This window comes from Artemia sp. Qi Xiang Cuo, chromosome 16 (genome assembly GCF_049724085.1).
Source record: "Artemia sp. Qi Xiang Cuo chromosome 16, ASM4972408v1, whole genome shotgun sequence".
NCBI lineage: Eukaryota > Metazoa > Arthropoda > Branchiopoda > Anostraca > Artemiidae > Artemia > Artemia sp. Qi Xiang Cuo.
Genome location: NC_142809.1, coordinates 11,600,512 through 11,617,525, shown reverse-complemented (window position 1 = coordinate 11,617,525; position 17,014 = coordinate 11,600,512). Strand labels below are relative to the sequence as shown.

Here is a 17,014-nt window from a genome sequence, read left to right as displayed (position 1 = left end):
CATTCAGCACTACAAATTTGCCAATGACTCCATTCGAATTAAAGGACGTAATCGTAGAACCAATATTCATTTAAAAAGCTTTTTCATAGCAGGGCAACTGAAACTGTAAGACGGGTGGTTAGTTGAGTTGCAATTTGCACAACAAATGGGGTTAGTACATGGAGTATTCTTCGTTGATCTATGATTTCCACTGCAACGAGCACACTTCAGAGTAGAAGAATCACAGTTTTTTTCGGTGTGAGAGGGACTTTGACATGCGAAACATCGTTTTGGAAGCACCTTGTCTTTCTCAACTCTGTAGAGCTCGTAACCGAACTTAATCCCATGGACGATATAATATTTTAAAAATGCTTCGGACTCAAACGACACCTTTATTGTTCTCGACATTCCAAGGCGCCTGAACTCCAGAATCCCAGGCAAAGTGGCTGCTAGAGCTTCAATGTCGAACTCGATATCCACACCACGGATTACTCCGAAAAACTTAGGCTTTCTAGTATTGATAAGACAATCAGGGAAGGAATCCTTTAGATCACAAGAAAACTTTTTCCCAGATTCAGCCGCCACAGTGATAAAAATCAAATCATTGGTCTTTTTTATTTGCTTGATACAGCCCGAGCCGAATTTGTCCAATTCATTTTTCCTGGAAACAGGGTCACGTAACGAGGCTGGCGGATTAGCGATAGTAATAGTCTCTACTGAATCAGAGCTGATGGGGAGAGGAGGCCAATCAGGTGAATTTAAAGGGGAGGGGAGGGGGAGCCCAAGTTGGCTGAACACTTCGACAGCGAGGACTGTAAGTCTTGTTCAATTCTTTCAAGAGAAGTAATGGATTTCTCCAGCTTTCTGCCATAATCACTAACAAGTCGATCCAAACGTACATTGGAATCAGATTTTAATAAAGGGCAGTCTCTGAATGAGCGAGGCACTAATACAGGCCATTTGAAACCTTTCTGGTCAAGATCCGTGACCATCTTCATAATATCTTTTGCTGTAGCAAGTTCCGCAGCGTTGCCACGTCTCATTACTCTCTTTATAGGAATTCCAGAAAATTTCCAAAGCAGATTTTTCGCATTCACCAAAGCATCAAGGCTGTAAAAGTTCGCCACAGTTTCAATAAGCTCCGTTTCTGGAATACCATTCGCAAATGCATCGCAAATAAAAAACAGGGCAGAGTTCACAATTACATGAGAAATCCCATCTGCAATTACGAAGGTTTTTGAAAAATCACAGAATGAATCAGAAGAATCATCGCAGGCAAAATTATTCCGCTTTACCTGTTCATTTGGGCAATGATTATCAGTCGAATCGTTAATCACAGGTGCTTCCTGGCTAACAGCCAAGAGAGGGTCTTGAGACGCAGGGGTTACGGCATTCAGTGGCGTCAGCATAGTTATTGAAGAATTTGGGTGCTCACTCTCTATTGGGTCACTAGAAAATTCGGTAGCGGCTTTGCAAATAGAACAGATCCAGTTAGGAGTATTCTTTCTATCGGAAACGGTGATCCCTGAACAAGAGGGATGAAACAAATTGGAACACTTAGTGCATTGCAACAGCGTGCCTTTCCCCAAAGAACGTTCACAGTTAGGGCACACTTTTGGAGACATAATTGGCTTGAACAAAAAAAATATCACCCCAAAAGACAAGGGAAGCGTCAGCCCCCGTTACCTTATCCCCGCAATTTAAGGGAGACTCTCCCGGCAGGTACAACGGCACTTGCCACGGGTTTACTGCCCCTCTTCTGCTTGTCAATTATGGTTACGCAAAATTGAAATCAGCACAAATCTATTTTTGTAAAGTGTAAATAAATGTCCAGAAACTAGGTCAGTAGATTACAACATTTTTAATCCGTATGAAATGTTATGACAGAATGGTTGCACAATTACTCCGGTCACTGAATTAATTTAGGATCCTACCGAGTTTCAAGTTGATAAAATCCAAAAAAGGTGTTATCACATTCAAGGCTAAATGAAGACTTTTAATAGTCGAAAGTGATTGGAAGGCGACTAACACCCCTTCCACGCCCACCATTTCCCGAAACACATCCAATCAAAATTTTGAGATACCCATTTTGCTCAGCGTAGTTGATTTCCAGCTAGAAATTATGTTTTTGAGGACACTCCTCCCACAGCCTTCATGGCAAGAGTTGTAAGCTATGCCCTGAGGGCATTTAAGGATTTTATAGAAAGCTTTGTCGTAGAAACTTCAAAAAAGGCTCATTCGATTGAAAATTCAAAGGGCTAGTGCCCTTTTTAATAGTCGAAACGTATTGGAGGGCAACTAACCCCCCTCTCACCTCTCACTTTTCCCCAAACATATCCAATCAAAACTTTGATATAGCCATTTTATTCAACGTATTTTTAAGTTCTGGAAATTAGGTCTTTGAGGATAACATCCGCCCCCCCCCCCCAAGCCCTCAGGGCAAGGGGTGTAAGTTGGTTTTTATAGAACGCGCTGTCGTAGAAACTTCAAAAAGGGCTCTTTCGATTGGAAATTGAAATGGCTAGTGCCCTTTTTAATAGTCGACAGTGATTGGAAGGCAACTAACACCCCTTCCACGCCCACTATTTCTCCAAACACATCCAATAAAAATTTTGAGATAGCCATTTGGTTCCACGCAGTTCAAAGTTCAGGAAATTATACTTTTGAGCAGGACACTCCCCCCCCCCCCAATCTTCGGGTCAAGGGTTATAAGTTATGCCGTGGGGGCATATAAGGTTTTTATAGAAAGTGTTGTCGTAGAAACTTAAAAAAGTGCCCATTTGATTGGAAATTGAAAAGGCTAGAGCCCCATCTAATAGTTGAAATTTATCCGAGGTCAGCTAAGCACCCTCTCATGCCCACCTTTTCTCAAACCCATCGAATCAAAGTTTTTAGATAGTCATTTTATTCAACGTAGTTTAAAGTTTTGCAAATTAAGTTTTTAAGGATAACAACCCCTCCCCCCCCCCCCACCGCCCGGAGCCGTGGCGCCAATTCACGAAAATGTAGGGGGGGAAGGATTTTTTTCGATTTTTTTTAATTAAGATGCCAAAAAAAGAACAACATTGAGCAAACATACCTAAAACAGGGGGTAGCGGCGAGGTCGTTGCTTGGAAAAATCGTCGACTAATTTATCCAAATCCAGTTTCTTTGCCTCCTTTTTTTCAACGGCCATTATCATGAGATCACTGAGTCTGTAGTTTCCCATCGTCAATCGCAGATAGTCTTTCACACGCCCTAATGCCGAGAAGAATCGTTCATTACTGGCAGTGGTCACAGGCAAAGTAGCAACTAGCTTCATCAGTTTTAGCACAGCAGAATAGGAAACTGAGAGGTAATATAAGATTTCGATAGCTCGAAGAAGATCCATTTTTGAAATATCACTTTTTGACAGATGCAGCTTTGCAAGAGAAAGCTGAGATTCTATGGCATGGTCATGAACATCGAGAATCCCTTAATAATGTCACATAACTCTTTCCACTTTTGAAAGTTCGAGAAAATTAGAACTTGAGGGGTTGAAGGCAGATAAAGCGTCGAGCAGAGGCATATTCTGCATGAAACGTTGGTCCATCTCACTCGTGAAACGATCTATTACCTCAAAGTACTGAAGTTTACCGCAGTCTGTTTCAACTAGCTGACTGATATGGCGTTTACCGGTTATTGAGTTTGAAAGAAAGTCTTTGAGACGAATGGAAATGGCTTGACTTCTCTTGCTTTGAGCACTGGTTTTAGATTGTGGAGATTTCGATTCCTGGATATCGTTTAAAGCCAAGAATTCAGATATGTTTTTGCTTAAGTTGTTCCATTCGTTATCATTTCTCAGCCTTTGGTGTGTCTCATATGTCCCAGAAATCAGTGCAAGTGCCTTATAAATCAACAAACTTCCGGATTGAAGTTGCTCTGATAAACAATTTACAATGACTAATACTTTTTCCACTATGTGCAAAGTTGAAACAAAAGAGGCAGAATTGATTTTGTACAGTAGTCCTTTTGCTTCACAGGCTGCCTCGCCGTTGGAACTATCAGAGACTGCGGCAAGCACAGCAACAATACAATAAAATCTGGCATTCACCTTCGAAATAGAGCGGACTGCGTAAAACCAGCGAGTCTGGACGGTCCTCTCAAGCTCCAAGACTTTTTGCCCACTAATACGCTGGGATTCCACAAATAGCTCGTGACGAGTATTGCTGCATGATATAAATGCGTAAAGTCTTTGCACCACAGAGAAAAATTCAAAAATTTCGCTGATATTTTTTAGGCAGTCAGTCAAAACCAAGTTTAATCTGTGGGCGTGACAGTGTACATAAACTGCATGAGGCACCTTCTCCCTAAACTTTACTTGAACTCCGTTACATTCCCCACTCATAACGGATGCGCCATCATAACAGTGGGCAATACACAGCATCGAATCTACACCAAGCTTTTCTATAGTTTCACAAATCGAGGTGGATAAGCTATCGGCGTATAATATTTGAATGTGATAGCAGCCGATTAGTTGTTCCACTATTTTTCCATTTGATATGTACCTGAGTAGGATCGCTAATTGTTCTTTTCTAGAAACGTCTTTTGTCTCGTCGACAAGAAGAGCAAAGTAATTAGCTGATTTTACTTCTGAAATAATATCTTGGCGCAAGGCATTTCCTATCAGTGTAACTGCGTCATTTTGGTACTGATGACTGCAATAGTGACCATATCGGCGCTGTAACTTGGCCTTCAGATTTTCGTCGCCTTTAGACATTCCCTCCATCAATTCAACCAAATTACCCCGGTTTGCAGATGTTTCTGATTCGTCATGAATCAGAAACAAACAAGACAAGACCCTTCAAAACAAGACCCTGGCGGCCAAGAAAGCAAATAGCGCGAAAAATGTACTTCACATGATCTCTATTTTCCTGAACCTCTTGAGATCTGGATTCAATTAAGGCATTCGCTATAGATTTCGAATTATCAGTACTAATTATCTTAAATTCCGTCCATGCTGACATTTATGTCTATGTCTTTCAGAACCATCATGTTGCTTTAATAGAGCAGAACTGTCTTTCCACTTGCAAAAGCCTGATTCAATGAAAGCCATTTTTCCAGCAGTTTCTCCAGCCCTTAGAGTCCCTATAGAAAAATGGCGGCAAGCAAAACAAAACACAGAATTCAAGTTTTTTGAGTATTCAATCCATTAATCAGTCTTAGAGTAATGTGCACTGAATTTCCTTCCGTTAGAAGTGGAAGCCGGATATCTCTCAAGAATAGGTTGAGCTGGTTAGTCGTGACGCGTCCCAGAGATATTTGAGAGAGTTTCTTGACTGCTACTGGAACCCGCACGGGGTTCAGCGATGCAGGCCGAACTTTCATGTTGATCTGAGCCATTTATTGTTCCGCTTGTTTCCGAAATTCTGTCACAGGTGGGGGAATTTATCTCAACTAACCCGAAACTTTGGACGCTGACACTATTGCCAGTTTCTTGCACTAAAGTTTCTTCATTTTTCTTCCGCATTTTCACCGAAAAAAAATCCAAATTTTGTTGTCGCTTTTTACTCAGTTTGATTACGATGTAAACCTTGCTTTCTGCTGATAAAGTGTTTACTTTGATAAGCGTAGCCGAATCATTCAGAGTTATGGGTTCTCGTGGAGGAGGCAGAAGAGTCTCTTTCACTATAAACTATGTGTTTTATTGTACTAAGTTTATGTACAGTAGTTTAAGACAGATGCAGTTAAACGAGTAGTAGACAAGGACTTCACTCAGACACGGCAAGAGAAGAACTGAAGAAACACGTAGAAACTCACTTAGAAAATCACTCCCATACTCCATGGTGAAACTACCCCGCTTAGAAACCCCATAAACCAATCACTTACATTTCCTGTTCACGACAGTCCCATACACTCCACTGGAACTAGTCATCCCATAAACTATTCAGCAACGTCAAGAATCTGCTGACCAAAACCCCCTTGAAACCCTAGAACACATTTCCTTTCCCAGCTACTAAAAAAGGCAATATACAAAACTCATAGTTTACAACGAATTCTTCACAAGAACAATAACGAAACGGGTACTGACCACATGAAGCTTAGTTTTGAATGAACCCTACTCAGAAATAAAATAGTGTAGACGCGCTCGCTCTTAGACATTTCAAAACAAGATTATATAATTAGGGCACCAGTTTGTTGGTCGTATTTATTGGACCAGTTACTGGTTTAATATAGCACATAGCTAAAATAGAAAATAGCTGAGAAATATAAATAAGAAGGTAATTTTCAAAGTCTAGGGGGGGCCATGGCCCCCCTGCCCCCCTAATTGGCGCCCCGGGCCCTGAGGACAAGGGTTGTAAGTATGCCCTGGGGGCATATAAGATTTTTATTGAAAGCGTTGTCGTAGAAACTTCAAAAGGGTTCCTTCAATTGGAAACTGAAAGGGCTAGCGCCTTTTTTAATAGTTGAAAGTGATTGGAGGGCAACTAACCCCCCTCTCACGCCCACCATTTTCCCTAACACATCCAATCAAAATTTTGAGATATCCATTCTGTTCAACGTAGTTGTCTGGAAATTAGGTCTTTTAGGATGACAACCCCCTCAGAGCCCTCCGTGCAAGGGTTGTAAGTTATGCCTAGGGGGGCTATAAGGTTTATGTAGAAAGTTGGTGCATTTTGCCTAAACGGCATCTTTTTTTCTTTCTTTTCCCACAGATAGCTTGGCACTGGAACATCGAAGAGAGTTGTTCAATGGCTCATTTTAAAGAAAATTAATGGGATTAAAAAACTTTTGTAATTAAAACAAATTATTTGTAAAATAAAATCATTTTTTTACGAAAACTGCAAATTTCATATTAAAGATTGATCGATGACGTCATAATCGTATTACAGTAAAAAAAAAACTTCCAGCCCATAGTAACTAAAATAAGATTATAATTTCATGTCAAAGATTGATCAATGATGTCATAATCGTAGGTTGTAGCCAGGTCGTCTCTTACTATTCCAATTAAGTATAGTAAAGAACGAACCCCACGGAAAAAGGCAGTAGATTCACTCAGATATGACATCATACGCAATATAATAACATCATATTGTATATGAAGATGCAGATATTGTAAAAATTGTATTTTATATTAAATATTAGTTTTAGTTAATTACAAAAGAAACTAGATATAGAAGCTCTCTTTGATGTTCCAGTGCCTCACTAGCAGTGAATAATGAAAAAAAGAGGACACATCAGTGCGACCCATGCAAAAAAAAGTAATTTTCCTTACTGTTCAAGCCAGGGCGCAGAAAATTTCCTTGTAGGGTATCCGGCAATGGCGGTTCCAATGGTGTATTTCTTGTTCCAACCGACGCCATTTTTCAGGGCTTTCGTATTGTTTTTCAAATTTCCCATTAATTGATTTTCAGAATAACATTTTACTTTAAACACTAATCGAGAACCAACTACAAATGGTAATTTTTTCTTACTAGGCACTTTCTTTTACAGTGTCTTTTAATTTTTAGTTAATATGGGCCATGGTTTGTCCTTTACTAGCTATCGCTGCAAACATGCATCTATCGCTGCAACCATGATCAGAGCCTTTCGTGGCACTTAATAGAAAATTTTACCTGAAACGTAATCTTACTTCTTTTTTAAGGTCTAAATAATGGAGATAACCTAATATAATAGAATAAATTAAAACCTTTTTTACAGCGACAATGTCATCGGATTTCAAGTTTCTGGCTTTGTAGACAGTCGCAAACTGTAATGAGAATAATTAAAATCTAAATGAAAGATTTACATTCATAAGCCTTAATACAACCAGACAAAACAGTCTACAGTCTTATGAATTCAAAACAATAATAACTGTTTTGCATGAAGTACATCGCTGAATATAAGAGCGTTCGCAGGCCTGTTGGCTCCAACACGCTCACGTGCAGTGAGTTATTACCAGCAACAGTAGTAGTAGTAGTGAATCTTTTAAGCAACAGGGAATTTTTTTGAAAAAAAATGATAAAGGATAAAGATCCTCCAGAACCATTGCTGGCACACAGGGCGTCGAATCGATGCTTCAATTGCTGGGTTTTTTTTTAAAAGGATAAGTAGCAAGCTTATGTTCACCTGAAACCTTTGCGTGTTCTCCAGAACTCAGCTGTGCGTGCTATTAATGAAATCGATAGACTTGCCTCAGTTAGAAATATTTATCCGCGAATCCGTATTTTACCATTTTCAGGGTTGTGCGTATTTTATAAGCTTTATAATTTATAATTGCTCCAATGTGTCTTCGTCATATGTTTGAGACAGCTGCTGATGTCCATGGGTATTTAACGAGACAGGTTGGTATGTATAGAAGGCCGATTAGAGTGTTTGCGAGGTCTGCTTTCTCTGCTCGTCATATTCTTCCGGTGCTGAGGTCTCAGACACCATCTTCTATTAGGGATATTGCTGAAAGGTCCCAAACACATCCAATCAAAATTTTAGATAGCCATTTTGTTCAGCGTAGTTGATTTCCAAATAGAAAATATATTTTTGAGGAGGACACTCCCCCACAACCCTCCGGGCAAGGGTTTTAAGTTATGCCCTGGGGGCATATAGATTTTTATAGAAGGCGTTGTCGTAGAAACTTCAAAACAGGCTTATTCGATTGGAAATTAAACGGCTAGTGCCCTTTTTAATAGTCGAAAATGATTGTAGGGCAACTAGCCCCCCCCCCCCCCCACGTCCATCATTCCCCCAAACACATCCAATCAAAATTTTGAGATAGCCATTTTGTTCAGCGTATTTGATTTCCAGATAGAAAATATATGTTTGAGGAGGATACTCCCCCAAAATTCTCAGGGCAAGGGTTTTAAGTTATGCCGTGGGGGCATATAAGGTTTTTATAGAAGGCGTTGTCGTAGAAACTTCAAAATATGTTCATTCGATTTGAAATGAACGAGCTAGTTCCCTTTTTAATACTCGAAAGTTATGGAAGTAAAACTAGCTCACCCCCCTTCGCCACACCCAACAATTCCCCAAACACAAGTATTAGAAATTTTGATATATTTAAGTCTTTCAGCGTACTTTATTTCCATATAGAAAATATATTTTTGATGAGGACACTCCCCCACAACCCTCAGGGCAAGTGTTTTAAGTTATGCCCTGGGGGCATATAAGGTTATTATAGAAGGCGTTGTCGTAGAAACTTCAAAACAGGCTCATTCGATTTGAAATTAAAGAGCTAGTGCCCTTTTTAATAGTCGAAATTGATTGGAGCGTAACTAGCCCCCTCCCCCCCACGCCCATCATTCCCCCAAAGACATCCAATCAAAATTTTGAGATAGCCATTTCGTTCAGCATAGTTGATTTCAAGATAGAAAATATATTTTTGAGGAGAACAATCCCCCACAACCCTCAGGGCAAGGGTTTAAATTTATGCCCCGGGGGCATATAAGGCTATTATAAAAGGCGGTGTTGTAGAAACTTAAAAAAAAGCTCATTTGATTGTAAATTCAAGGGGATAGTGTCCTTTTGAATAGTCGAAAGTGATTGGAGGGCAACTAACCCCCCTCTCACGCCCACCTTTCCCTCAAACACATCCAATCAAAATTTTGAGACAGCCATTTCATTAAACGTAGTTTTAAGTTCTGGAAATTAGGTCTTTGAGGATGACAATCCCCCACAGCCCTCAGGGAAAGAGTTGTATTTTAAGGATTCTCCGACTGCTTTCCATTATTTCTTATGGAAGGGATGCTTGTATAAACTTTGGAGAGGTCTCATTTGACTGAAAATTGAGAGTTCTTGTTCACTTTTTAAGAGTCAAAAGATATTGGAAGGTGACTAGACCCCCCTCCCCTCCTCCACGTCCTAAATGCATCAGGTAACAATTTTGAGACAGACATTTTGTTAAAATAGTTCAAAGTTCTGATAACAAAAAACTCCGGTGCCGACACAGCCCACCAGGGCCCGGGGGTAGGCGTTGTAAGTTATGTCCTGGGGCATAACTTATTAAAGGGGGTTTTTAACTTATGGGAAGGGGTTAAAATGTAAAATTGCTTTGGCACACAAAATCCTACTAAGGTCAATTCCAAACAGTCGTGATCCCTTTGTGTCAGCAAGTGAAATGGTCTAAACCCCCTTATTGGAGCTATTTTTTCAATCCATTCATTGTTGTCAATCGCTCTTCACAAGTTATGCAAGCTGTCTATTGTTCATATATAATGTTTTTATCAAAGAGGTAATAGTATAGACTTTTACAAAAACATCATTCGATTTCAATTGAAAGTTCTATATCCGTTTTTTAAGTCAACAATAATAGGACAGTCAGCACCCCCCCCCCTCCCATGCCATAAAAACTTGAAACTTTTTACAATCAAAAACTAACAAAAATTAATTTTAAAAAAATGTCCGAAAAATAATTTTTTCGAAGAAAAGTCGCGGCCATTAGAAAACTAACCCCTGGAGGTGCAATTAAGTTTTTATATTAAAAATCAAAACCTCCGTGAACATCCATTAACAATTAAAAGAAACTCAAAACGAACAGAAATTAAAGAACCAATCGTTGGAAAAAACATACAACAAGTTATAATATAAAGGAATAAATAGATTCTAGAGCGATTAATTCTTCGATTGTATATGAAGAGCAAGCTTAAAACGAAAACAAAGATTTTGCTATTAAAGTATAAATGAAATTCAAAACGAACAGAAATTAAATAACAATCAATGCGAACAAACATACAATATATATTAATGTAAATGAATAAATAAATCTTAAAACGAGTGAAACTTAAACTGAATATGCAAATCAAGTTTGAATCGAATAAAAATAACTACAAACAAGAGTTTGGGTATCCCCTCACTGCAAAAGTCTAAAACCTACCGCGTCATTGGCGCTTTCCTGAAAACGAATTATATTACAACTTTTTTCTTTTGTACTTAATATTGAAAATAAATATTAAAATTGCAGTAAAATTTTTAACTGATGAGCTTTTAGCAATTATTATCATTATGCATCAAATATTCAGTTTAACTTATTAGTTCTTTTCAAGATTAGTCAAGACAAAAATAGTTTCACTACAAACAAAATTTGATACTGTCCCCTTCTTTAACTGTAAAAACCTAAAGCCTTCTGCGTCATTGGTGCTTCACTGAAAACGAATTAATCGTATATTACAAATTTATTATTTTCCAGTTCTTACAGCATTGGAAATGAAAATAAAATTAAAATGAAAAAAAATTTTGAACTAATGGATCTTTCAACAATTAATATCATTATATATCTAATTTTAAATTTGATTTTGTTTATACTTTCCAAGACTGTTCAAGAATCATTCAGTTTTGCCATTTTTTTAACTCTGCCATTTTCTTTAACTAATCGAGTTCGTTTGTTTTGAAAACATTCTATGACTCCTAGACGTTTCTATTTGAATGGAAAACTGCACCTCAAACTTTTTTGAACAAGGATTTCCTTGTATGAAACACCAGAATATATAATAAAATGTCAAGTTTCGGAGTGTTCCACTACTCGCAAGCAAGTGCCATTGGTATTTTTGAATCCGCATGGTCAATTTAGGTGGTGGAGGGTAGGCTAATTCTCGTAGCAGCCCCATTCCGTCGTGGTATGATTCACACTTTCAACACCTGGCGTCTGGACTATCATATAATCTACCCAGCATACAATTATCCCAAATCAGTATCAATAAATAAATGAAACCCAAAACGAACAAATACTAAAATAAATATTAGAGTCAAACTCAAAACGAGCATAAATTAATATGAGTAGGGTTCAAAACCCCCATGCTTTCTAAAAGCCAGAATATAATTTGTACTTTACTGAAAAAAAATTCAAATGAGTTTACTGAAAAAAAATGTGCATTGTCATTTTAATCTACATATGCTGATATTTATGCCCTAAAATCTTAACTGATGAAAGAATTGTTTTCAGCAAAACGCCAATGACGCAGTAGGTTTTAGGCTTCTGCAGTGAGGCGATACTTAAACTCTTTTTTGTAGTTATTTTTATTCGATTCAAACTTGATTTGCATATTCAATTTAAGTTTCACTCGTTTTAAGATTTATTTATTCATTTACATTAATAATATTGTATGTTTGTTCGCATTGATTGTTATTTAATTTCTGTTCGTTTTAAGTTTCATTTATACTTTAATAGCAAAATATTTGTTTTCGTTTTAAGCTTGATTTTCTTATTCAATCTGAGTATTACTCGGTTTAAATTCTACTTATTTATTTTTATTATTACTGGCTGTATGTTTTTTTGGTATGATGGTTTATTCAATTTCTGTTCGTCTTAGGTGGTACTTGTTTTTCAATTATAATTCCTGGTCGTTTTGAGTTTTAATTTCAACAGTTGTTATTGTTTGCTGAGCTTAAGTTTAACATGGCCTTTACTTTTCTTTAAAAGACTTATTTTTCGGACAGTTTTTTTTAATTAATTATTTAAACAAGGTTAGTCTAACAAGTTATTGAAAAGCAAACAATCTATCATGTCAACTAAAGTTCTTGGCAAAACTAAAAATTTGAGAGGGACAGAGATGCATGTTATGCTGTTGGAGAGAAGAGAGCGGAAGGGAAGAAAGTGAATATCTTTAAATCTACCGGAAATCCTAAACTGGGACTTGATGCTAAAAAATTGGACTGGAAAATTGACAGTTCGGGTCAGGTCGGTAAAAAGGACGCCATTTTTTCAAAAACTAAAAATATGGCTGGTAGTTTCCAGACTGATGCGTTCGAAAAACTAGACAAAGAGATTGCCTCAATTACCAAAATGCTATCCATTTTTTATAGATCCCCAAAAGTGAAGAAAAGATTCAGATTACGGAAGAAAATAATGGATTCTATACGACAGACAAGATCACTTGCAGATAAATTGAAAAGATACCAAAGCCAAATTGGAAAACGTGATTTCCATACAATTTTATTTAGCTTTTATTTTCAAATGACGAAATTGAGTTCAACTACAGACAACTTGGAAAAAGAAATGGAAAAAATGCAGCAAGATAAAAATACAGAAGTGAGCCAAGATAAAACTGATCTGAATGAAAACATGTTTTGCGATTTACGCATGGACGTCATGATCACCAATTGCTGTATTGACCCAAATTTGAAGGATAATTTCCAGAAAACAGCTTTACATTATGCTGCTGAAGAAAGTAGACTAAATATTGGTCAGCTACTAGGTTCAAACGGGGCAACTATAAATGCAACAGATTCCAAACGCATGGCTGTATTGACCACCAATGACTGTGTTAACCCAAGCTTAAAGGATAATTTCCAGAAAACAGCTTTACATTATGCTTCTGAAGAAAGTAGACTAGATATATTTCAGCTACTAGTTTCAAACGAGGCAACTATAAATGCGTTAGATTCCGAAAGTTGAACGCCTCTATATTATGCTGTCAGACAAGGTTCATTAGATATTTGTCAATTTCTAGTTTCAAATGGCGTTCTTTTAAACATGCAGGATAATTTACAGAAAAGAGCTTAAAACTATGCTGATGAAAAAAGGACACAAGCTATTTGTCAACTACTAGTTTCAAAGGGGGTAACTGTAAATGCATTAGATTCCAAAAATCGCACGCCTCTATATTATGCTGTCAGACAAGGTTCATTAGATATTTGTCAATTTCTAGTTTCAAATGGCGCTCTTTTAAACATGCAGGATAATTTCCAGAAAACAGCTTTACATTATGCTTCTGAAGAAAGTAGACTAGATATTTGTCAGCGACTAGTTTCAAACGGGGCAACTATAAATGCATTAGATTCCGAAAATCGCACGCCTCTATATTATGCTGTCAGACAAGGTTCATTAGATATTTGTCAATTTCTAGTTTCAAATGGCGCTCTTTTAAACATGCAGGATAATTTACAGAAAAGAGCTTAACACTATGCTGATGAAAAAAGTACACAAGCTATTTTTCAACTACTAGTTTCAAAAGGGGTAACTGTAAATGCATTAGATTCCAAAAATCGCACGCCTCTATATTATGCTGTCAGACAAGGTTCATTAGATATTTGTCAATTTCTAGTTTCAAATGGCGCTCTTTTAAACATGCAGGATAATTTACAGAAAATATCTTAACACTATTCTTATTAAAAAAGTACACAAGCTATTTGTCAACTACTAGTTTCAAAGGGGGTAACTGTAAATGCATTAGATTCCAAAAATCGCACGCCTCTATATTATGCTGTCAGACAAGGTTCATTAGATATTTGTCAATTTCTAGTTTCATATGGTGCTCTTTTATACATGCAGGATAATTTACAGAAAAAAGATTAACACTATGCTGATGAAAAAAGTACACAAGCTATTTGTCAACTACTAGTTTCAAAGGGGGTAACTGTAAATGCATTAGATTCCAAAAATCGCACGCCTCTATATTATGGTGTCAGACAAGGTTCATTAGATATTTGTCAATTTCTAGTTTCAAATGGCGCTCTTTTAAACATGCAGAATAATTTACAGAAAACAGATTCACACTATGCTGATGAAAAAAGTACACAAGCTATTTGTCAACTACTAGTTTCAAAAGGGGTAACTATAAATGCATTAGATTACGAAAATCTCAAGAATCTATAGTATGGGTTCAGACAATTTACTTTATATATTTGTCAATTTCTATTTTCATATGGCGCTCTATTAATCATGCAGGATAATTTAGATATAAGAGATTCACACTATTCGGATGAAAAAAGAAAACTAGATATATTTAAACTCAACGCTTCAAAAGTGTTTAACTTAAAATGAATTAGATTCAAAAAATCGCACGCCTCTATATTATGCTGTCAGACAAGGTTCATTAGATATTTGTCAATTTCTAGTTTCAAATGGAAGTTTTAAACATGCTCTTTTAAACATGCAGGATAATTTACAGAAAAGAGCTTCACACTATGCTGATGAAAAAAGTACACAAGCTATTTGTCAACTACTAGTTTCAAAAGGGGTAACTGTAAATGCATTAGATTCCAAAAATCGCACGCCTCTATATTATGCTGTCAGACAAGGTTCATTAGATATTTGTCAATTTCTAGTTTCAAATGGCGCTCTTTTAAACATGCAGGATAATTTACAGAAAAGAGCTTCACACTATGCTGATGAAAAAAGTACACAAGCTATTTGTCAACTACTAGTTTCAAAAGGGGTAACTGTAAATGCATTAGATTCCAAAAATCGCACGCCTCTATATTATGCTGTCAGACAAGGTTCATTAGATATTTGTCAATTTCTAGTTTCAAATGGCGCTCTTTTAAACATGCAGGATAATTTAAAGAAAAAAGCTTCACACTATGTTGATGAAAGAAGGAAACAAGCTATTTGTCAACTACTAGTTTCAAAGGGGGTAACTGTAAATGCATTAGATTCCAAAAATCGCACGCCTCTATATTATGCTGTCAGACAAGGTTCATTAGATATTTGTCAATTTCTAGTTTCAAATGGCTCTCTTTTAATTATGCAGGATAATTTACATAAAAGAGCTTCACACTATGCTGATTAAAAAAGTAAACAAGCTATTTGTCAACTACTAGTTTAAAAAGGGGGTAACTGTAAATGCATTAGATTCCAAAAATCGCACGCCTCTATATTATGCTGTCAGACAAGGTTCATTAGATATTTGTCAATTTCTAGTTTCAAATGGCGCTCTTTTAAACATGCAGGATAATTTACAGAAAAGAGCTTAACACTATGCTGATGAAAAAAGTACACAAGCTATTTGTCAACTACAAGTTTCAAAAGGGGTAACTGTAAATGCATTAGATTCCAAAAATCGCACGCCTCTATATTATGCTGTCAGACAAGTTTCATTAGATATTTGTCAATTTCTAGTTTCAAATGGCGCTCTTTTAATCATGCAGGATAATTTACAGAAAAGAGCTTCTCACTATGCTGATGAAAAAATTACACAAGCTATTTGTCAACTACTAGTTTCAAAAGGGGGTAACTGTAAATGCATTATATTCCAAAAATCGCACGCCTCTATATTATGCTGTCAGACAAGGTTCATTAGATATTTGTCAATTTCTAGTTTCAAATGGCGCTCTTTTAAACATGCAGGATAATTTACAGAAAAGAGCTTCACACTATGCTGAAGAAAAAAGTACACAAGCTATTTGTCAACTACTAGTTTCAAAAGGGGTAACTGTAAATGCATTAGATTCCAAAAATCGCACGCCTCTATATTATGCTGTCAGACAAGGTTCATTAGATATTTGTCAATTTCTAGTTTCAAATGGCGCTCTTTTAAACATGCAGTATAATTTACAGAAAAGAGCTTAACACTACGCGGATGAAAAAATTACACAAGCTATTTGACAACTACTAGGTTCAAAAGGTGGTAACTGTAAATGCATTAGATTCCAAAAATCGCACGCCTCTATATTATGCTGTCAGACAAGGTTCATTAGATATTTGTCAATTTCTAGTTTCAAATGGCGCTCTGTTAAACATGCAGGATAATTTACAGAAAAGAGCTTTACACTATGCTGAAGAAAAAAGTACACAAGCTATTTGTCAACTACTAGTTTCAAAAGGGGGTAACTGTAACTGCATTAGATTCCAAAAATCGCACGCCTCTATATTATGCTGTCAGACAAGGTTCATTAGATATTTGTCAATTTCTAGTTTCAAATGGCGCTCTTTTAAACATGCAGGATAATTTACAGAAAAGAGCTTCACACTATGCTGAAGAAAAAAGTACACAAGCTATTTGTCAACTACTAGTTTCAAATGGGGTAACTGTAAATGCATTAGATTACGAAAATCGCACGCCTCTATATTATGCTGTCAGACAAGGTTCATTAGATATTTGTCAATTTCTAGTTTCAAATGTCGCTCTTTTAAACATGCAGGATAATTTACAGAAAAGAGCTTTACACTATGCTGATGAAAAAAGTACACAAGCTATTTGTCAACTACTATTTTCAAAAGGGGTTAACTGTCAATGCATTAGATTCCAAAAATCGCACGCCTCTATATTATGCTGTCAGACAAGGTTCATTAGATATTTGTCAATATCTAGTTTCAAATGGCGCTCTTTTAAACATGCAGTATAATTTACAGAAAAGAGCTTTACACTATGCTGATGAAAAAAGTACA

The 17,014-nt window shown here is 36.8% G+C and overlaps 1 protein-coding gene across 2 annotated transcripts in view; it reads right to left on the bottom strand.

Annotated features, from left to right (window-relative positions):
- Positions 1-17,014, bottom strand: part of Cdk7 (Cyclin-dependent kinase 7) — a 121,891-nt gene that overhangs the window by 54,439 nt on the left and 50,438 nt on the right. The window contains exon 3 of one of the 2 annotated variants that reach the window (XM_089102694.1): positions 7,628-7,687. The exons of the other annotated variant lie outside the window; for it this stretch is intronic. Coding sequence (XP_088958820.1) covers positions 7,628-7,687 — 60 coding nt within the window. The remainder of the gene's footprint in view (positions 1-7,627; positions 7,688-17,014) is intronic. 2 annotated transcript variants of the gene reach the window in all.